At 37.0% G+C, this 24,191-nt stretch overlaps 1 protein-coding gene across 2 annotated transcripts; it reads right to left on the bottom strand.

Annotated features, from left to right (window-relative positions):
* Positions 1-10,041: 10,041 nt before the first annotated feature.
* LINS1 (lines homolog 1) lies at positions 10,042-17,341 on the bottom strand (the record flags this gene model as incomplete). Of its 2 annotated transcripts, none has more annotated exons than XM_079701386.1 (6): positions 10,042-11,459; positions 13,314-13,485; positions 14,707-15,297; positions 15,756-15,897; positions 16,737-16,826; positions 16,928-17,341. In XM_079701386.1, 6 exons carry the CDS (start codon positions 17,324-17,326, stop codon positions 10,577-10,579), a joined length of 2,277 nt encoding a protein of 758 aa, XP_079557512.1. In that variant the 3' UTR covers positions 10,042-10,576. The 2 variants fall into 2 exon arrangements, with proteins under 2 accessions (XP_079557512.1, XP_079557513.1); XM_079701387.1 differs by having other exon boundaries at positions 13,314-13,377; positions 16,973-17,326.
* Positions 17,342-24,191: the final 6,850 nt, after the last annotated feature.

The raw sequence follows: 24,191 nt of genomic DNA, 5'->3' as shown, positions 1-24,191 counted from the left end.
CCTGGTTGATAAGATGGAGCCAACCCAGCAATTCACAAAAACCCATGAAGGCAAAGACAAAGGCAAAGATGGAAACCTGGTTGGCACTGTAGCCCTGGGACGCGCCTAACCGACTTTGCAAGGCCTGGTAAGCAGGGGCTGCAGCAGGAGGGGCAGAGACTCGGCCTAGGACGCGGCCTCGGCCTGCGTGGGGACAGGTAGCCGGACTCGGCCTCGGCCTGGGCGAGGAAGGGGCCCAGTACACAGCCTGCGTGGGGACAGGGGCACAGCCTTGGCCTGCGTGGGCACAGGGACCCAGACTCGGCCTCGGCCTGCGCAGTGACGTCTCCCAGCGGTGAGGTCGGGCCCGCCCGGTGCACACCCGGCCGCAGGGCCCCTGAGCCGCATCCTTCCCACGCACCTTTCTCCTCCTTTGTCCTGAGGCCGAGGCTCCTATCATAAGCCGGGCTGGGCGGTTAGCGCAGCGGTGCATCCTGGGACGCGGGCCGCTCGAGGCCTGAGGGCGTGGGACCCTGGGTGGGGCCGAGAGGGAGCCTCAACAGGCCACCACGCTGCACCGTAGTAACAACATCTTGCTTTTGGTGGCAGGAATTTACCTGGGCCTACACCTCTCCTAATAGGCACACTGACCTCGTAACACAGGCATGTAACGGAGGGGCTAAGTAACTTGCCCAAGCTACACAGCTCGGACATAGTACAGCTGAGGCTCGAATCTGGGTTTTTCGTGAGTCCAAACCCAGTGCCCTTGCTACTCAACTACACAACGTTTCTAGGGGGAAAATAACATTGTAACTGGCCTACAGACTGTTCACAATTCGGGGGGGTACGGAGAGGGAGAGGAAACTTCTAGAATAATTACATAAACCCAGGTCTGCAGTGATCTCTCATTACAAGGTTGAATTAACAGAGGTAGATCATAAATAGAAGATAGATAAAATGGGGCAATGAACAATACCCCTCCAGTAAAAGGGGGGGTATTATTCCTCTGAATATTTTATTAAATATAAACCTATGAAAATCATTTATAGAGAAGATAGTATAGTGTAGTAAGGAAAACAGGCTTTGGAGCCAGACAGCCCTGGGTTTAAACTACGACTCTTCAACTTATTAACTTTGGGATGTGTGACCTTGGGCTTTTTAATAGTCCTTTTAAATGCTATTTTCCTCATGAGTAAAATAAGGATAATAATTCCTCCTTGCAGGGTGTCCTGAGGATTAAATGAGGGGAAAAAAAGTCTAGAAAGCATTTAGCATAATATCTGGAAAAATTAAGCACTCAGAAAATGACAGCTATTTTTACTATTTGAGTGCACAGAAAATGTAGAAAATTATGTTCTTAATTATGAGCAACTTAATGATTAAGTAAGTCTTATTAAGTGCTAAGTCTTAATTAGTTCTCCATGAAATAAAAACAAAAAGGCATCAAGGAGAGCTCAGGATGAGATAAGAAAACAAGGAGTTGGGATGCAGGTAATATATGAATAGAGATGGATGAAAGGAGATTTCAAGGAAGTAGAAAAATAACCATAATTTAACACCTGCTTTGGAGGTGATGATGAGCTGAACTGACATTGGAGAAGATCAAATCAGGTATGAAGAAGGAAAGAGTTCAGATATTCCACCAGAACACTCAGAAAAAAGAACAAGGATGAGGGTGTTAAGAGAGGAAAGTAAGCATGGAGATTAGAAAGCAGAAACTCAATCTACAAATGATGATTTAAAAATGAAATGTAAAGAATACTGAAGGAATGGCAAAAGAGAACCTAGAAAACATATCTGGGATGGTATGTAAGACTCATCTTGTTCTAGGCAAGAATACTCAAAAGAGAACCAGATGTAGTCAGAACCTCAGGAAATTTCTGGATTTCAAGGACAAGAAATTAGTTTGGACGCATCCATCAGAAAATCAGTTAACCTAAAAATAATCAAATGAGGATGGTCTCAGCTTTCTTCTCCAGAAGCTAAGGATAGAAAAGAAGAGCAAAATGGCAATGGTTTAAGAAAAGTTGTAACACAAAAACTGTTCTCAAACAAGTTGTTATTCAGGTCAACAAAGGAATGGCAACCAAAAGACACTCCGATATACGAGGTCTCAGAAAATATATCCCCCTTCCTAGAAAAATTGCTGAGAGACATACCCTAGACTTCCTTCTTGGAAACATTACCCGAGAGGAACCAAAATTGAGATTAGTTCATTGGACAGATTGTGAAACAGAGTTAAGACAAAGCAATAAATAAATATAATGGTGATAATAAAATGCAATGTAAAAGGCAAAAGTAAAATTGGGAGAAGCTATATAATGTACAAATTTTGGGGAAACAGCAAATTGGTTTATGAATTCATATGAAATCAACAATGGCCAGAAAACTGGAGGGGGCAGGAAAAGTGAAAGTGAACTAAATTTGCATATAATGGAGTCTACACTTATGGCTTCAGTCTTGGCTTTGATGAAAAAGGAATTTTCAAACATTTGTTTTGAAAGCATAAAAGGTAATGATTTGTATAGTTAAAAAAGTAGGTATGTTTTCCAAATAACTACAAGACTTAGTACAAATTACTAACAACCCATCTGCAGCCCAAGAGAAAACAAAGGAAATAACAAAAAAGAATAAACTATAATGGCAAAAATGTAATTTATGACAACAAAAATCATTTTAAGGTTAAAACTATGTATGCTATACTTCAATAAAAAGGAACAACTTTTCAACTATTAAAAGGGAACAACTTTTTGATTGTTTATAAGGTCCATTTATTTATTGTCTGCTGCTCGTACGTGACCAGACCAAAGAACTCATACCCAAAGGTTTAGATTAAAAGTCACATAATATAGTTGGAACCGCAAACCCTGGTCTTGGATGGTCCCAAAGCACTTTTCTTGAGATACTACAGTGATTTTTTTTTCATCAGCTGGTTCACAAATCAAGTTGCACAGCCCGGGTGTATGACACAGATGGCATAAGAGTTCTAGCATATTTTCTACATATCACTGTCCCACATGGCATGCTACTGTGTTTGTGAGTCCAGCCTCCCATGGTGGTATGTCACCACTGACCTATAACACCTGGCATGACACACCTTTGCTGCAGGTGGCCCTTTGACACCCTCTATAACAGACTATTAAAGAACAAAATAAACAATACTGTTAACTTTTTATAATGCTGTTAAAAGAAATACTTCTGATGGAATCTTGGTTGTTTCTTCTCTCTCCATGCCGATCCAGGAAGTGCAGAGTGCTGTTCAAGATCCATTTCCAAATCCCCATCTGAAGGTGTCCTGACATACTTTTTTGTCCATACGGACCTTTCAGAGAATCAGGCTGTTTGTGATTACTCCTAAATGTTACTCTGATTTCACTCTTAGTTTTTAATAAAACTCATTCGTATAAAGCTGTTGCCAATCAATTTTATTTTCTAGTTCACCACTCATTTTCACTTCCATACAACCATCAAATCATTCATTATACATATTAAAAGTGACACACAAGAGGACATATGCCATATTCAAGCAAAGAATGCTACATGACACCAAAAATGATTTACTTGTCAACAATCTAGTAAGGGGGATCTTTCCACTTTATTACAGAAAAAAATAGCAAAATCAGAAAAAAAAATTTAAAAGAATTTATAGGAAAATCGGCAGTCAAAAATCCAATTCTATTTTACAGTAGTGGGCTATACTACTCTTATGTTTTACAGAAATGAACAAACAAAGTCAGCAATTTAGAAATGGAAAATAAACTTCCTTTCTTAGCAAATAAAAAAAAGTTTAGCTGCAGGAAAACCTGTGCTTCCTTATTATAGTTTGTTAAATAACTTAAAAAACAAAGTCATAAGCAATCATAAATGTGCTGCTGGTGTGTTCACTTTGTGGGCCTCAAGGGAGAAATGTGCCTTGCAGGAGGTCTAAAGCACTTAAAAAAAACCCCACATGCTATCATGATGCCACAGACAATCCCAATCCCCACTCCTAGACAATATCTTTAATGTAAACCCATGTTTTAAACTCTGCGGCTTTCAATGATTAGGTAGACTCTTGTCTCAAACCAGACTAAAAACACCTGAACTTTTCTTACTGGAAAGGAAATCATACCCTGATCACATTCCATTTCTCAGTTCTTCTAAGTATTAGAAAACTGTACTTTCTTTGAAAAAATAGCTAAAGTCCCAAAGAGAAAAAAAAAAAAAAACACAAACAATCCAGGGTATATATAAACATGTATTTTACCCAACACAGTGAGTAACTGTACTACAGTTTAGTCAATCTACTTGAAAAGGTTAATGTCAATGGCAAATTTAGAAGGGGATCCCTGTTTTTTCTATATCTTAAAAAATATACTAATGAACTGTATAATTAGGAGGGGATACATGGGGTTAACTGTAAAGGCTTTGATCTGCTTTGTTTAGCTCCACTTTCCTTAGAATAATTAGAAAAACTTACAGTTGGTTTGCTAGTCTGACCTATAATAATATAGTCAGAAAAGGCATTTTATCAACCACAATTTTCAAATGAGTATTTTAATATAAAGCAAGACAACTCTATATGGTGTCACAAATGACAATTCATAAAAGACCAATTAAAGTTCAGTATTTAGGTCAAGTTTTTCCAAACCCCTGGGCAGTCCAAGTGGGCTAAATGCAGCATGAGTGGGCCACATGTGCCCTGAGGAGAGGTCAGGAGGTAGGTCAGAGTCCCAGCAGGTGCTTGGTGACCACAATGCCTCTGGGGATGGCATTCAAGTCAGTGATGACACAGTCATTTCACAGGTGCCACAACAAATCCCAGTATTCAGATGGCAAAGAAAACACAAATAAGTTGAAAATCACTGTCCTGGTGGTTTCTACCTCCTCTCCCTCTCCTCTCTCCGGGTCTAACTAAAGCTGGTTTGTCACAAGTGACCAACAGCTTACTGATTGTCAAAACGCCCAGCGTCTTCTCAGATACTAAACTCCATATACATTTCCCTTCTCAAAGCCCTACCTGACCTTAGTTTCTGCAAAGTATTTCTTGTTCTCTGGCCTCTGTAATTTTTTTCACTTTCCTTCTTCATCCAGACCTCTTTCGCCTCCTCTCCCTAGTTTCAGGGAAATCAGACCTTCTCCTGTGATTTTCATAATGCATAGGCAAATGACTCCTAAGTCTTGCTCTAACGCTGATCTTCTCATTTTCAACACAGGATTTCTATCTGTCTGCTGGGCATCAACATGTGCTGAAGACAGTGCCCAAGTCACTCAGGTGAAGATGGAGCTCATTTTCCTCCTCGAGACTGTAACGATCTACTTCTCCTATTTCCGTGAACAGCAGCAGCTGCATCTCCACCGTGCACGTGTGAGTGAGAAAACAGCTCCTGTCTCAGGCTGATCTTCTCCTTCCTTTGTAAAATTTAGGTGTATTTTTTTTTCCAGTTATATATTCACACATTGTTGAAAGACTCAGTCTTTCAGTTCTGGAAATTTTTCCTGGATTACTTTAGTACTTTTCCCTCTCTGTTTCCACTTTTCTGTCTAGAACTTCTGCTATTCAGTTATTGAACCTCGTGAACTGTCCTCAAATTTTGTCATTTCTCTTTATTTTCCAATTTTTTTCATCCTGCTGTTATACTTTTTAGATTTCCTCAACTTACTGCATTTCTAGTTTTTCATTTCTGCTATTGCATTATTCATTGATAAGAAGTTTGTTTCTCCTGAATATTTTTTTTATGTATTATCTTTTATAACCATTTATCTCTGAGGATATTACTAGATTAATCTCCTCCTTGCCTAATGTCTTGTTTGTTTTGGCCTCTGTCATGTTAAGAGAACTTCCGCAAATGCCTCGTGATCCTTGGCTGTTCACTCCTATGTAAGAGTTGGGCATATAAATGCCAACTAGAAACTCTGCCCATGGGTGGTTTGTGACTGTGGGCTTCACAGTTGGGAGACTTGGCCGAGTAATTTCTTTGGGGAACCCCCCGCCCCACAATGTATCTTTAGGTCTTTCCTCTTAAATCTGTGTCAGGTTCCATAGAACTCTCTTCTAATTTCCTGGGGGAAAAGGTTAGGGGTGGTGGTGGTTCTCAACATTCAGTATGTGTCTAATTAATCCCATTTCAGTGTGGTAGCCCTGTCCTCAGCTGTGCCTGCTGTTCCTCAGTCCAAAGACCTGCTAAGGATTTGGCTTTCTTGGACTGCTCAGTCCGTGCTTGTGTGTCTCACTGCTCCTTTACTCATGTCTTAGTGAGTCTATGGAGGGAGGGGGCCTGATGCAGGCATTCAGCAAGAAGGCCTTGCTCCCCCTCTTCCATCCCTGTTGCCCCTGATGCTAGTGGGACTTCCCCAGGATTCTTTTCAATCTTTCTACTTGTCTGCCTAGCCAATATGTTGCTATGGAGTCACTTCCTTCAAACACAAAACCAGTCACTTACTTGAAAACCACACTGGCTCTCCACTGCCTACAAAACAGTCAAAACTCCTTAGCACAGCACACAAGGCCTTGGATGCTCTGACCCCAGCATAGCTTGCCAGCATGACTTCTCTTCGTACCACTTACCACACACAGTACAACGTTAGTTTTAATAGTGCACATGTACCACCCTCTGCTTGGAGACAGGCAGTTATGGAGAGAAGGTTGGAACTAGACTGACTAGATCCACTGTCTCGGCTCTGCCACTTTACCAGTTTACCAAGTTAATCTCATCCGCAAAATAGGGCTCATCATAGTACCTATTATTGTGAGGATTATCAGAGCACTTGGAACAGCAGCCGGCATATAGGAAGTGTGACTGATATATGCGTTAAAGATTTTAGGTCTCTGCACACCTGTCTGCCCCAGAAGACTATCAAGTCCTTGGAGAGGATCTCTTCTCATTTGCTTAACATTTGTGGTGTGTTTATAATAATGGGGCAGACATGATGCTGTTCACGAGGGACAATGTAAAAAGAGCATGGCAAATGGAGACTGTTGGCAAATTATTAAAACATAATGTGACAAATGCTACAATACAGGAAAGAGCACAGTGAAGAGAACATAAAGCATGTGAGATCTAATGGTTCAAAACAGGTGGAGAAAGCTTCACAGGTCCAACATTTAAGATGGGGCTTGACCAAAAAAAAAAAAAAAAAAGATGGGGCTTGATGAATGAATATGTAAGGCAAAAGGTGGTGCTCCTAAGACAGTGAGTGGGGTGAGAACCACAGGTGAGACTAGAGGAACAGGTTGGGGCCAACTGCACAAGGCCCTGTATAACCTGTTTGAGTCTCTATTTTGTTTCAACCACTGTTTGTCAATTTCACCGTCCTAGCACATTGGGAGTGCCACAGACAATTTTGAGGAGTTATAAGTATTTTGTTACTAATAGCTGAAATGCAGCTACTTGGCAATTATTTAAAAAATAAATTAGAACACGCTTCCAAATAATGTTGAAGAAACCAGATATAAAAGAACACATACTCTATGACAAAAGTAGGCAAAATTAATCTATGTTGTCTCAATTTAGGGTATAGTTACCTTTACCGGTGGATAGTGACTAGAAGGGGATCCAAGGGGGACCCCTGAGTGCCAGTAATGTTGTTTCTTGATGTGGATACTGGTTTCACAGGTATGTTGTTTGTGAAAATTCATCAAGTCGTATACATGTATTTTGCTGCATCTGTTGTATTTTAAGTTAAAACAATAAATTAGATTCATGACACTTTGTGGTCACTTGGACACACATGCGTTTACTTGAAGAAGAGGTGGAGTTACAGACTGGAAACTCATCGTGCAAATATCACTAGTTTTGTGTTCCTTTATGGACTACCTCAGGACAGCTCTGGTACTCTGAACAGCCAGAAGAGTTATCACATGGCCAGAGTCAAGTCACCTTCACCAATAGTAGGGCTTCAGTGAGGGTGGGAGGAATTGGCTTACACCTAAGGGTTAGTTATATTGAATATATGTAGCGTCTCTGAAATGCCAACACTGCATACATAGGAGATTGCTTTTTCCTCATTTTAGATATAACAAGGGACTGATGGTTCCTTATTAACCTTATAGAGAAACACAGGTCAAAAACACATCTTTATAAGCATGACTTTTAATGCACTTAACATTTATGTACCCTTAGGAACATAAAGAATCAGGTTTGTTTTTTTCATTTCCTTAAAAAAAATTTAACTAAAAAAAAAAGTACCCAATTAAAAACAAGTAAGAGTAGAAAGAGATATATAATGAGAAGTCAAATTTTCTACTTCAGATCTGTTTCCCAGGGCAACCACTATTAGTATTTTCTTATATGTTCTTACATAAATATTTTATAAACACACAAAGGCATATATAAATGTGTGTGTATTACTCCTTCCCCACCTTCTTTTCTTAAACAAATAGGAGCCCAGTATACTCATTTTTTTTTAACTGTAGATGTTTCATTTCTGTAAACATGAATGCAGCCCATTCTTTCCACAAGTATATATAACTGAGCATACATACTATGATTATATATATTATGACTTACTTAACCAGATTATTTCTAGTCTTTCACTTTTATAAACAATGTGGCATTGAAAGTCCTTGAAGATACGTACTTTTTAATTTATGTAGAAGCTGCCCAATGTATACCCCCAACTCTGTTACCAAGTTTTTGACCTCTGCATTTCTCTTTGGTTAACATTAGTATCTGTTATTTTGATTAGCCATCCTCTGTTTAGTTCCACTGATCTTCCCATTTCTACCTGAATGAGTACTACCCTGTTTTGATTAACACAGCCTTAAAATATATTTTAATGTCTGATAGGTTCAGTCTCCTTATATTTCTCTATAAAAGGATCATTTAAAAAATATTTTAAGGACATTTCAGATTGTCTTAATGACAGACTGACCAGCGCAATATAGTTATGCTCTCAGTATATAAATCCATCACAGACCTTGGAGATATTGTGGATTCAGTTCCAGATCACCACAATAAAGCAAATATCACAAGGTGAGTCACACAGATTTTTTGGTTTCCCAGTGCTTATGAAAGTTACGTTTACACTATACTGTAGTCTAGTAAGTGTGCAATGGCATTATGCCTATATATCTTAATAAAGAAATACTTTATTGCTAAAACATGCTAACCATCATCTAAGCCTTCAGCGAGGTGTAATTTTTTTGCTGGTGGAGAGTCTTGCCTCGATATTGATGGCTGTTGACTGATCACGGTGGCCATGGCAATTTCTTAAAATAAGATAGCCATGAAGTTTGCCCCACTGATGGATTCTGCCTTTCATGAACCATTTCTCTGTAGCAAGCAATGCATTTGACAGCAGTTTACCTGTAGTAGAAGTGCTTGCAAAATTGGAGTCCTCTCAATCCCTGCCGCTGCTTTATCAACTAAGTTTATATAATATTTTAAATCCTTTGTTGTCATTTCAACAACCTTCACAGAATCTTCACCGGGAGCAGATTCCATCTTAAGAAACCACTTTCTTTGCTCATCTGTAAGAAGCAACTCCTCATCCATTAAAGTTTTATATTTGTAACAAATAATGAAAAAGTTTGAAATATTGCAATTACCAAAATGTGACACAAAGACACAAAGTGAGCAAATGTTGTTGGAAAAAATGGCACCAAAAGACTTGTATGACACAGGACTGCCACAAACCTTCAATTTGTAAAAAATGCAATATCTACAAAACACAACAAAGTGAAGCACAATAATATGAGGTATGCCTGTAATGACATGAAAACTTGAATGTACTGCCTCCTCTCAAAAAGACAGAATATAATTATCCATATCCCAACAATTTTAAATAGGAAAATTACCTATTAAAACTCTTTTTAAAGAATACACTTGTGTTCGTAGACCACATATATACATATAGAGCTAATCACCTCTCTTTAAAAAACTGCTAAGATTTAAGTTTTTTACATATCACATTACACGTAAATACCTCAGGGGGAAATAATAACCATACTGGCTTAAACAGCGTCCCTCCCAAAATTCACATCTACCCAGAACCTGTGAATGTGACCTTATTTGTTGGAGACAGGGTACTTGCTGATATAATTAAGCTAAGATGCGGTCACACTGGATCAGAGTGGGCCCTAACTCAGTGACTGGTGTCCTTACAAGAGGGAAACTGGATACAGATAGACACACAGGGAAAATGTCATGTGACAACAGAGAAAGAGACTGGAGTGATGCAGCTACAAGTACAGGAATACCAAGGATTGCCAGCAATGGCCAGAAGCTAGGAAGAGGCAGGGAAGGATTCTCCCCTAGAGCCTTGAGAGAAAGTGTGGCCCTGTAGCCATCTTGATTTTGAATTTCTAGCCTCCAGAACTGTGAAAGGATAAATCTCTGTTGTTTTAAGCCACCAAGTTTGTGGTAATTTTTACAGCAGCAATAAGAAACTAACACAATAACTATCCCAAATTTGTGTAAGTTGAACTACCATAAATTTTGAGCGCTGTACTTGTATCAAGTGACTTATCATTTGATATATCTTTTTCAGTCACTAGGCAGCTTCCAAAAGGCAAAGGAAAAGCATGTTAGAAAACCCTTTTGAAGTTTTTTTTTTTTTTTTTTTTTACTGTTATCTCATTAAGGCACAATTATATTAGGGAAAACCAGTTCCTGTTTTACAAAGGAGTCATACCTCTATTATATATTGTCTCAATATGTTTTAACAACTTCAAAAGTGCTGTTGGATTATATGGGAACAGATTTTTCTTCTGCAAACGATAAATGGCACCTTGTAGCTCTTCAAAGCACTTTACTGTTCTGTAAGATATTCCCACTTTAGAAGCAATGTTATTTGGGCCTATGTGACAAACAACAGAGAAGGGAGTATTAGATTCTTTGGGAACCAGAGACCTTGACTGAGACTCCAGGCTAAGTTCTTTTTTATCCCTACTTGTTCCAATTGTGTCCTGAATTTTCTTCATTGCTTCTTGGTGTAAAGATGTTAGTCTACTGTTTGCTAAACGCTGGTCTGTGGATTCTTCTTCAGAATCATCAGAGGTTTCATAATCCACCAGACTTTGAGAAGTTCGTGGGGGAGGCAGACTATTAGCCTGGAGTGTGGCCTGGGCCTCCTCAGACATCACAGCATGGTTCAGTGGTTCAGAAGAAGCTTCAGAAGCCCAGGAGACCCAAGCATGAGCATCTCTGTGATTACCAAGAACAGCCAAAGGACTAGGTTCTGTTTGGTTGCTGCTTCTGTCTTGGACAAGTGAGGAGATACAACAAATATTTACGTTATCTTTAGATTCAGTTATATCAAAGTACTTGCAAATGGTGAAAAAATTATCCCAGTCTTTTTGCAATAATTTTAAATACCTCACAAAATACTCAAGAAAACAGGTTTCTGATGAAATCAAAAAATCAAGAAGAACTGTAGAATCAAATCCTATATTTTTTAATAAGAATAAAAAAATACAGTGTGGATTATAGCCATTTTCATGTGTGTGATGGTTCCACATTTCTTTTTCTTGGGTCAAGCTTTCAGTAGCTTCACATTCTCTGAAAACAAAGAGAGCAGAGACTTCAGATTAATGACTGTTTACAAATATAAGTTTTGACAGATGTAATTCACAAACCATAAATTCTCCTATCAGATTTCTTTTTAGTGTATGCATTTTTTTAAAAAGAAAATAAATTTCAAAACAATCTCTTTTTCCACAAACTCCATATAAATCTGATTCAATAAAATCCATTGACTTTGGTAGTTCTAGTTTTTACCTGCCCAATTAAAGTCCTCTGTCTTCCTGTCTCTTGACATCAGAATTCCTTGTTCCTACAGGTAACTAATTCCCTGTTACCACAGGTGGGAATTAACCTCCTTCCTTTCCTTCCACACTTGCCTCAACAGGGGTGGGCATGTGACCCAGACTGACCAATCAGAGTACCCAAGCTCCTGGCCACCATGATTCCAACATGAATCTGTGACCCATGCAGGCTAATCAGACCTCTCCAGGACTTCTGCTGGCACCATTAAAGATTATAACTGTAAGGCTGCTGTAAGCCTGGCACTGCTGGTGGCCCTGTCTGAGAATTAATTCAGAGCCGTGAGATAGAAACAAAGAGAAATAATCAATGACATGGTTTGAGTCATATACAGTTATACCTGATGCCAGTTTGACCCCTTAGAATTCCCAATTAAGAGCCAATAAATTCCTTTTTTTTTTTTTTTTTTTTGCTTAGACCAACTTATGTTGATTTCTATCATTTACAGCCAGTCACTCTTAACTAATACAGTTACATTAAAAAAATACATATGACATGAGCACATGCCTCTGCGAGCACACTAAACTCAAGCTAAGAAAGTTAGAAATTCACATACAAAGTAAATGTAATTCAGAGGCTTCCTCTTTCTTGAGGAGTAAGAAGTCAGCTTTGAATACAACTAAGATATACTCTACGAGGCATGTGCATTCAGACGGAACTTGTATTTGACCGTTTCTAAGCCTAATTCAAATCGCATGCAGGAATTCTGTGTTCTTGATTAGAACCTTTTGAAAACTGGCCCCAAACTCTTACAGTCTGAAAGCAGCCACTGCCAGCAGTGTCATAATACAAGTAAGAACTGGCAGCACAACACTGCACCGACAGTCATTAGTAAGAAATCCCTTTCTCTGAAGCCAAGAAAGAAATGGAAATAAAGCAAATACTTTAAGGTTTTAATAAAGCAGAAGCAGAAACAGTGTAAAAGGTTTTCAGTTATTAACTTCATTACCAATTACAGATATTTGCCACAAGAAGATTGACCCAAGATTGACCAAGTACAGCTGTTTTAATAAACAGAAATAGGATCAGTATAAAATGTCATCAGTAACGTAAGTTCATAATCAATTTCAGATATCTGCCTCAAGATGATATCAATCCCAGTTCAACTGTACATTAAAATGAAAATTTACAACAGCTTCTTTGATTACTTACAAGATTGTACTCACCTTTACAAAGGCAAAAATCACCTTACAGAAGTTCAATACAGACAAGTTAGTCTCAGAGGTGAAAAGAGTTCTTAAACATCAATTAAATTAAGACTTAGACAAGTGTATTAACTTATTCCTGATCACACAGGTAAAGCAAAGGTGGAGACTCAGCCAGAACCCATGCTGTCTAATATCAGTCTAGTTCTAATCCCTAGCTCTGCCTAGCCAGCCAAGTTTTCACAATGAGAACTCAAATGTCATCTATTTTCATGTAGGGCAGGGTTAAAGAAAGGAATTGGAACTTATAAGGAAACCACAAGATTGTTAGGGATTTTTTTCCCTCCCTAATGATGGAAAGTAAATAGTATGTCCAACACATTATTAAAAATGTTTTCTGCTTTCCTGGCATGTAGTTAGTATAATTACTTTAAAATATACGAACCTGGTCAACTTCAGGTAGATGCCCATTGCTGTTTTGGCAGCCTCCAGCATGTCATCGTCTTGTTCTATGAAGACCCTAGACAACCACTCACAAAGATTGTGTGATTGCAGAGACGGCTGAAGGTGAGGCTTTAAGAAGGTCAGTAACTCAGACATGAACCTCTGTAAATCAACTTCAAAAAATGCAAATTTCAAAGAGCAAGCAACAGTTTATGAATGCATTTATAATAACTTGCCTATATATAAATATATAATATCTAGAGTACTTTAAAATTCATTTTCATAATTCACACTTTCAAAAAGTTTGTGAGTTAGGGATTATCTCCACTCTGTATATTAGGAAACTGAGCTTCAGAGAAAAAGTGACCCACTCAGTAGGATACAGTTAAAATGTATAGCCAGATCATCTATTTCCCACGCTGCCAAATAACTAATTATCTCTGAGAAATAAAAGTTACATAAATTCTTGCTAAAAGCCTATAAATGAATGAGTAGTAGGCAACAGAAATCACTTCACTGGATGCCACATGGTTTGTTACTAGAGGCAACAATGCACCCAAACAAAAATAATTTGCCCTCAAAATAACAGAAAAAATTTTGTTTGTTTGTTTAAAATTGTTTAAAGTATTAAAAGAAAGTACTACTATTAAGCACAAAAGTCAAAAAGGTTTTGAGGAGTTTTAACTGCAATTTAAAATTCTTGACATATAACACACGCCATCTAGTGTTGTAAATGATAACTGCACAGTATTATATCTTGAGTGTTGTTACTACAAGCTAAATGTTATCTGAAGCAATTCGGGGAAGTCATTGCTTACAATTCAAACCTTTCACTGAAACTCTATGCTGCTTGCTTAGAGACGTTTACTATTCATTTTTCTCAAATGAAACAGAGGACATAACCTTCCCCAGCACCTACACTGAATACTTTAAATGGCTCTCTTTGGACTCTAAGTTAACATCCTGGAAATTTTATACAAAAATTTCTTCATCAATATAACTTGACATAATAGTTTTGATTCAACTCCTAATTGTCAAAAATCTGTATTAGTAGATATACCAATTTTATGAAGGAAAATATGAATAATATACTACAAATATCTGAATATGAATTGACATTGCTTACTTCGAAGTGACTCAACGGCATCCTTTTTTTTTAAACATAATTAACTATACCATGCAAATTCAGTTTAGAGCACAAAACTGAAACTTTTTTTCTTAAGGCAATTCTAGTTTTTTCTTTTTTTTGAAGAAAATTAATAATAAATTATAACTAGAATAACATATAGCTTAAATTGTGAAATTACAGTCCTGAGTTTTGATAATTATGAATAATTTTACTTCAGTAAATAATTACCCATTACTTTGCATACAAAAGGAGTTGAGAGAGTTACCTTTCATTTCATTTGCTGAAGCACCATTTTGAAACTTGATTTCTAAGGATCTAATGATAAGTAAGCTCGCTGCTCTAAGGATCACATGATCTGGACCAGGGACACACTCACATCCAGGTTGGACTTCATCGCCTCCAAAGCAGGAAGGTTTTCCATAGACAGACAGTGTCCTCAACAAGCCCAAATCCACAGCTTGCAGAACAGCATCAGCCAAAGCCAACAGGTCCACATCTAAAGGATGATCTGGTGCCATGAAGGGAGGGACAGATCCCCGACAAAGGTCTTCACCCACTTTGCAGAGAAGGCACTTTTTGATGAATATGATGAATTTCCTTTTGACAAAAGCCTGAATAGGCCAGGTAATAACGTCGAACACACAAGAAGGTTTCAAAAATAACATCCTCTGGCAAGTGAAATGTAACTTCAGGTGGATTCTGGAGGCTATAAGAAGTTCAAGCAATTCCAGGAAACATATGAAGCTGTTTATTAGTTTAGAAGTATCTTGGTTGTTTTCAAAATGCTGAGAAAATAAGGAATTGTAAAAGACTTCAAAAATAGTGTCAAAAGGAGTCAGGAACTGCTTTAGAATTTCTGTGATTAAAAAAATAGTAATTATAAGCAACAGGAAAAACAAAGACTTCTTAAAAAACAATTTTACAATTCAATTTTTATAATTATTATCCCTTTATAAGATGAAAAAATGGATTAGATTGTTTATCTCTAACATGAACAAATGAAGATACACAGACTAAGTAAGAGCTAATAACCATGGCTAATACCCATTTTACAAATAGCAGTAACATCAGACAATGCAAAGGATATATAAAAACGAAAAGCTTTAATTTCAATTTTTAATAATAGTGAAGTTTTACATTTTTTCCTTTTAAAAAGGTATCCTCAATCAAAAAATATGGGGCACAATTCTTTAGTTTTTCATACTTCAAGACAGATCAGACGTTGTAAAGTAAGTATTACTCTTCATTATATAACTATAATGCTCCTTGGGAAAAAGATAATGACCATTGTTTACGGGGAAACATAATTCATACCTGTTTTTTGTGAACATGTATCTTTAAAGATTTCTTTTATTACAAAGGTAAGCATCCAGAGGCAGTATACTACTTTATCACTTTCAGAATATTCAGAAAGATTTTTTTGGCAAAAAGAAATCCAGGAATTACTCAATGTTATCTAGAAGTTAGAAAAAATTTAAAGGAGTAAGTTATAATACAATATTTTCTTTACAATTACAAATTACCTATTATATACAACTCAATACAACATTGCTTACTCCCTTCCAAAAAAAAAAGTATGATAATATTTGTTAAAACAAGGACACAAATACCCTAATACTCCTTAAATCAAGAAATTCAATATGCCATAGAAATAAAAGATCAAAGGGAGCATGAAAATATTAGCAGTGGTTATTATCTCTGGTAGCTGGAATGATATGTAATTTTTATTTTGGTCTTTATACATTTTCTTTTTTCCCAAATTTTCTACTGCAAATACTGCCTTTTTTAATTCAGGAAAGAATGTTATTTTAAGAAAGGAACAAGCAATTATAGCTGAAAGAAGTCAGTAAATTTAGATTTGTTTATTAAATAATTCAGAGATAAGAGAAAAATCTGATAATTTGTTATTTTTTTCATTATGCTGAGGACCACTCTTAGAATTTATTTATATTAAACCTGTGAAAATGGTCTTAGTCTCAAGCAGGGGTTCCTAAACCTTTTTTTGGAGGGGAGGAAGGAGGCCCAAGTACTTCTTTGACAATCTGAAGAAAGTTATGAACTCTCTGACGTGAAACCCATCTTTTGGGTTAAGAATCTGATTTGTGAAGATTTACAACATATTTAAGACTCTAATCCTTGATATAAGCCATCATCATATTATTCTATTCTTACACTTTTGTGGATTTACACGTTATTGTGTGAGCAAATATTTTATTGATAAAATATTGAATGCCAGAGAGCAATTTTAAAGAAACTATAAAAGAAACAGTAACATAATTTGATTACTTATCTTACCTTTTCCTTCAATTGGAAATACAGAAGTAGTGCAAGGCACTTTGCAGCCACGTGAGATAACAATTTATCCGAGTTTTGGAACATACAGGTCTATAAGAAAACAAATAAATTTACCTACTGTTACTGAATGTTAAAACTTATATTTTAAAAATCTAGATCTTAAAAAAAAACCCAAAAGCAAATGGGCTTACTAGTTTAGAATCGATGTCAGATGATTTTAAAAGAATTTTAATTATATCTCTATATTTCTCCTTTGCATGCAATTCAGTTTCGACAGATAATATTCTGGTTATCATCACTCTGATCACTGTTAACTGAAGGAGCATTATTTCTCGGGTACTGCTCATCTGAAAATGTCTCTGCAAACACACAGGTGCTACAGAAGGGGTAGCCAAATTGACAGAGGATGGCTGATGCTTGCCCTGAACATCAAGGATGTTTGAGCAGTCTGAGGAGGTGGTTGTAGAGCAATCTTGATCTGAAAATGCTGGGTTGAGATAAAAGATGTAATCACGGCTGTCATTTTCAAGTGTGGCTCCAAGAAGTACTTTCCTGTATAATTGTTCTAAAACTTCAAAGAAAGCTTTCATTTTGATCGCCAAATATATCTTACAAGAAGGTCGACAAATCCAAATTGTAAATATTAATCTTAGAAATGGGATGAATCTCTGTTTCTTCAATAAAACCTAAAATAGGAAAAATAATTTAAAAATATAAGTGTTATATACATTACATTACAAGGGAAAGGCATCTGTTTCCACTTAATCATTTAGTCTCTCAAGTTAAAGGTAATACTGATGGCTTAATTTCTAAAAATGGAAAATTGGTAATAAGATTATTTTAAAACCATAAAAATAAAATTTATGTTTTTCATATAGATTTAAGATCATAAAATTATTTTTAATTTTATTACAGTAAAACTTTAGCTTGCCTCTAACATTTTTCAATGGGCTGTCAGAGTTTCTCAACCTTGGCACTATTAACAGTAGGAACTGGGTAATTTTGCTTTGGGGGAGCTGTCTTATGCACTGTAGGAAGTTTTAGCAGCATTCCTGGCCTCTACCCACTAGATGCCAGTAGCATGCCCTTGGGAGGCAAAATCATCCAGGTTGAGAACCATTTGGCTAATAACTCAAATTCATTAACTTTTACCTTCAACTTATAGATGAAAACCTAAAGTTAGATTGCTATGTGGTCAAACTATTATGGTTATTGTTGATTAACTCCCAACTTAAAATTATATGATAATATAGAGAAACCCTGGTTATCATTTATAACATTAAATTAAAAAATTTTAAATGCCATCCCAAGAAAAAGACAAGACGTTAAGCAAAAGCAATCCGAACGTGAGCAAACTGTATTTTGTATTTGTAGCTGGATATAAATTTAGACATCCTGGTTGCCCCAGGCTCCTTTGACCTGATGGAGACCAGAGAGAGTGGGGAGAAAGGAAAGGATCAGACGTGGCTTTTAAAGCAGAGAAATGGGCAATCAACTGATAACTGAATATTAGAGAAAGTACGTAGTTACTATACAGCAAGCGTGGCTAGGAAAAATGAAAGACTGGTGCAAGCAAAAGAGATTACTGAATATCCTTTCAATGGAATACTGGAGCCTCTGGGAATTATCGGATCCTACAGGGCTTGGTCTTTTCACTGCCTTTGAGCTATTTTACACCTTGGTAAATTGTAGCTGACTGATAGCAATGCAAATAATTCTTGTCTGTGGACATACCCATAATTGTCTGGTGAAGGGACAACCCTTCCTGCAGTGGGAAAAGCCAGTTTTGCTTCCATCTGTAAACTCATTTCAACATTCTTTTACTCTCTATATAGTCAACTTTTCTTTTAAAATGGTTGTGACATTTGTCTAGTTCTTTCATTAATTAACTAGTTAAATAAAATCGTTGTTCTGCATTCATTTTATATGGGTCATGATTTTGTCCTTTTAAAATTTATATTTAACAAAATCCATGAAATTCCCTCCTTTACCCAGACACACTTATAAATGCCCATCTTTAACCACCTTCCTTCCTCACTGGAAGAGACCTCATAGGGAGGGCTGTCACTTTTACTGGGTCTCACTTTTACTATAGGGCCTACTGGCCTGCCCTTGGTCTTCAAACCTCCCTCTCCACTGGTTTCTTCCCCTTGCTTAGCTTGTGAGGAATTTCAATTCCTGGTCACCCTTACAAGACAAAGCCGCCCTGTTTTAGTCCTCCAGTGCAGAAATAAATATTAAGAAGCCTATAGATTTTAAGGTTACAAATGAAGCTTCTGTAAAGTTTTCACCAAATTCTATTTTCAAACCATGGTGTGTATCTCACACAATTTATAAACATAACCTAATACGGTAATATCAGTAACCTTGTTCCACCTGACAATGTTAAAATTTACCTGAGCCCTGTGCTCCCAGAAAGCAGCCATGGTTAAGAAGCACTGAACCTTCTGTGTTCCAAGAAAGGGCTGACCGTATTTCCAGATAGGAGCCACCTTCACCCTTCCTTACTGACTCCCTAGTTTTATAAAACTCCCCATTTTTTCCTTCTTTGAGAGGTTTTCCATTAATATACATTCTCCCTGTTGCAAGAGCTTGAATAAAATCATCTCCTTAATTGCCTGGTATATTTTGTCTGTCGCATACTAGAAATTAGTTTTCATATTCTACTTCAAAGATGAATTCCATCATACTTATTTTACCTTATATTTTAGTTATAACATTTCTTCCCAATAAAACTGACATTTTTATATATATTCTATTATATAAAATATTCTGTGACAATATTTTTTATTTTAAAACTAATTTAATCAGTAAACCTACCTAATTAGGTTTTAATATTGTATGCTCAATTCTATTAATATAATTTTCAACCACAAATGGAATTATTTTTATTTCAATGCTATAGCAATAAAAATACTTCTAATAATATTTCTATACATCTTAAGTCCTTAAATTTTACTACAAATGAGAATAAAACTGCTGCTATTTCAACTATTTTCAACCTATAAAAAGACCCATTTCAAATGGTTCAATCATTTCAGCACACAAAACTAAAGTGAATGCCAATAAATAGGTAAACAAAAAAGCATTTTGGGGGTTTGGGGGGGTTGGAGGGGAGGATGGGCTGTTTTCTATCACGGTGGGACCCAGGATCTTGATAAGAGTGGTTATGAGAAATCAGATTGAAAAGTTATAAACTTGAAGATACAAAGAGTCAAAATGATGCTTTATAGACAGAAAGAAAAACAAAAGCATTAACTAGGGGTCACAAATGCCAGGCAGATAACAAATGAATGAAGACAATAGGTGCTAGGCTGCTTCTACTGTGACTATTATAAACCCTTCCTAATTACAGTGTCTTTTAAGATATTAATGCTGGCCAAAGAAACGTGCATTGAAACAAATGTCTATGGTAACCCATTGAGAATTGAGAACTGCAGTTGTTGTTTTAAAGCAATCATAGCACTAAAGGAAAGGACAAATCCTGAAAAAACGAACTAGGGGATTCACCTAAAGCGATTCACCAAAGCGAAGTGTCTGGGGAAGGATGCTCAGAATGCTGAGAGGCTGTGGAGCCAGCTATCCTGGATAAATGAGAGAGATTTGTCTAGCCTGTAAAGGACACAAATGTTAGGAGAGACCTAATTAGGAAAAGTGAATGAGCAGTGCTTCTCTGAGTTCTTTCAGAAAACGCCTCCTGGAAAAGGAAAGTGAATTCCCACGTCAGGGGGCCTAAGGGGGGTGCCCATTACAAGCACAAAATTTGTTTAAAGTCTCTCTTTTATTGTTTAAGGACTGTAAACTATCTGAATTTTGCAGTCAAATCCTAATAGAATCATGCTTGTCTTAATATAAAAAATATATTCCCCACCCATCTTCACATAAAATCAATGATTTAGGGATAATAATTGCTGAAGTTTATCGAGCACCCACTATATATCAGAAACTGTTTTAAGTGAGTAATAGCTTCATAACAACTGTAATAGGTGGGTACTTAATTACCACACCCATTTTACAATAAGGAAACTAAGGCACAAAGAGATCAAGTTACAGAGCCAGTTAAGTGGCAGAATCAGGATTTGAACCCAGAAAGTCTAATTTCACAGCCAGTGCCCCTTCTCAAATTTCCTCTGATGTTCCAAAGCCTCAGGGCAATGGTTGAATAGAAGCTCTCTAATAAACTTCTTAAGTGTAAGGAGTAACTCACACAGCCTAATCTTTAACAGTTTCTTTTTTTTTTTTTTTGCGCGGGCCTCTCACTGTTGTGGCCTCTCCCGTTGCGGAGCACAGGCTCCGGACGCGCAGGCCCAGCGGCCATGGCTCACGGGTCCAGCCGCTCCGCGGCATGTGGGATCCTCCCGAACCGGGGCACGAACCCATGTCCCCTGCATCGGCAGGCAGACTCTCAACCACTGCGCCACCGGGGAAGCCCTAACAGTTTCTGTACGTACTCCCACAATACCTTAAAGCAGAATACTGATCCTCAGGATCATTTCTACATGCTGCACAAATTCTAAAATCAAGGCCAATTACTACACAACTTCCCAACTATGCAACTTCCCAGTGCAAACCACAATTAATTTTTTCAAATGATACTCAGCAACCAAAGGTTGAAACATTAATCAGGACACCCATTTGATTGATTTTTACACTAAATTACTTTTAGTAGCTACATCAAACCCAGGGTGAAAAGCCTAACTATCCACTGATCATACTTTGATATCAGTTCATCAACAATTTAAAGGCAGTATAAATAGGAGTGACTAAGACCTTGATTTAACTTCATTTAAAATAATTTCAACCTTTTACAACAATTAACTCAAGATGCATCACAGGCTTAATCCTTAAAATTAACCTTTTAGAAAAAAAAGGAGAAAATCTTTGGGATCCAAGGCTAGGCAAAGAGCTCTTAGACTTGGCCTTCAAAGCCCAATCCATAAAAGTAAAAACTGATAAACTGGACCTCAACAAAATTAAAAACTTTTGCTCTGTGAAAGACCCTATTAAGAGGATAAAAAGATAAGCACAGACTGAGAGAAAATATTTGCTAACGACATTTCCAACAATGGACTAGTATCTAGAATATATAAAAAACTCAATGTTAAAAAAGATAATAATAATTCAATTAGGAAATAGGCAAGAGACACGGACATGTTCACTAAAGAGGATATAGAGCAAGTAAGTACACAAAAAGATGTCCAACTACATTAGCCATTAGGGAAATGTAAATTAAAACCACAGTAAATACCACTATCAATGTGATTGAAATAAAAAGTAGTGATACCAAATTCTGGCCAGAACATGGAGAAAGTGGACCACTCTACATTGCTGGTGGGAACACAGAATGGTACAGTCACTGGAAGACAGTTTGGCAGTTTCTTAGAAAACTAAACGTACTCTTACCACATCGTTCCAGCAACTGCACTCCTCGGTGTTTACCCAGAGGAGTTGAAAACTTATGCCCAGAAAAAAACCTGCACATGCATAATTGCCAAAACTTGGCAACAACGAAGATAACCTTAAGTAGGTGAATGAATATATATAAACTGTGGTACATCCACTCAATGGAATATTATTCATGCTAAAATGAAAGTGCTATCAAGCCATGAAAAAGACGTGGAGGAAACTTAAAAGCATATTACTAAGTGAAAGAAGTCAATATGAAAAGGCTACACAGTGTATGATTCCAATTATATGACACTCTGGAAAAGGCAAGACTATGGAGACAGTAAAAAGATCAGTGGTTGCCAGAAGTTGGGGGATGAGGGGAAGGATGAATACACAGAGCACAGGACTTTTAGGGCAGTGAAACTACTCTGAATGATACTAGAATGATGGATACATGTGATTATACATTTGTCTAAACCCATAGGATGTAAAACACCAAAAGTAAACCCTAATGTGAACTATGGATTTGGGTGATTCTGACGTGTCAATGTAGGCTTATCAACTGTAACACATGTACCACTGTGGTATCCCATCTGCAGATGCTGATAATGGAGGAGATTATGCATGTGTGGGGGCAGAGCGTATACAGGAAATCTCTGTACCTTCCTCTCAATTTTGCTGTGAACCTAAAACTGTTCTAAAAAATATAGTCTTTAAAACGAAACAAAAAAGCTAAACATGCTAACATGTGACCCAGTAATTACACTCTTGGGCACTTATTCCAGCAAAATAAAGACTTATTTTCACACAAATACCTGTATGTGAAAGTTCGTAGTAGGTTTATTCACAGCAGCCCAAAACTAGAGACAATCCAGTTGTCCTTCAACGGATGAATAAACTGTGGTACATCCATACTACTCAGTAATAAGAAGGAAAGAACTATTGATACATGCAATAATTTGGATGACCCTTAAGGGAATCACGCTAAGAGAAAAAAGCCAATGTCAAAAGGCTGCATACTGTATGGTTCAATTCTTGAAATGACAAAATTAGAGAGCTGGAGAGCACATCAGTGGTTGCCAGACGTTAGTGAGGGCCCCTCCCACTTGGTGGGTGGGTCATAATGGCCTTGTGATAATAGAACTGATGGGGAACACGCTAACCTATATATGTGATAAAATTGCATTGAACTAAATACAGACACGTAAATTAATAGAAGTAAAAGGGGAATCTGAGTTGGAGCAGCAGATTGATTGTATCAATGTCAATATCCTGGTTGTGATACTGTACTACAGTTTTGCAAGATCTACCATTGGAGGAAACTAGTTGAAGGGTACACAAGATCTCTCTGTATTATTTCTTACAACTTCACGTGAATTTACAATTAGCTCAAAATAAAAAGTTAAATTAAAAAAGTAACAATTTCAGCTATAGACATCAGCCTTCTGATCCTTAGCAACAATATGCATAAGACTTCATTAATATCAACTAAAATATAAACGTAAACTTATTAGAACGTTGATTTTAAAAATTTCTAGACTGAAAACTGAGAACGGTATTTAAAAATATTTTCTTAAAAAGTATTCCTTAGAAACAGAGCTTTTAAGTGCATAGTCTGTCTATTCACTAGAAAACATTCTCCCACAACTTAATTTTAAAATTCTCAGAAAACAAGCTGCTAGTAATTTACTCCTTTGTCTAAAAAAAAAAAAAAATGACACTACTTCTAGGGAGTTCTTTTTTTTACATAAACTCTACATTAAATAAGGAATACAGAAAAATAATTACTTTCATGGTCAGTACGTAAAGTAAAAAACTGCTTTTCTTTCTATGAGAAGCTAATGGTTTGCTAAGTGACTAGAATCTCTCAATACTGGGCTTTGGCCTAATGGAACAATAGGTTCAAATCTGACCACAGCCAGACAGGTTACTTAATCTCTCTCTCCAATAACAAGGCTGCTGTGATTCTTGAGGCAGAAGTTGAGGCACTCTAAACAAAGGCTGCTTCTAAGATTCCAGTTCCTTCCCCCAACTGAGATGGCATTTACTTTGTCCAAAAAATTAAAG

This window comes from Hyperoodon ampullatus (genome assembly GCF_949752795.1).
Source record: "Hyperoodon ampullatus genome assembly, chromosome: 3".
NCBI classification, from domain to species: Eukaryota; Metazoa; Chordata; class Mammalia; order Artiodactyla; family Ziphiidae; genus Hyperoodon; species Hyperoodon ampullatus.
This window is presented reverse-complemented; position numbering and strand designations above follow the sequence as displayed.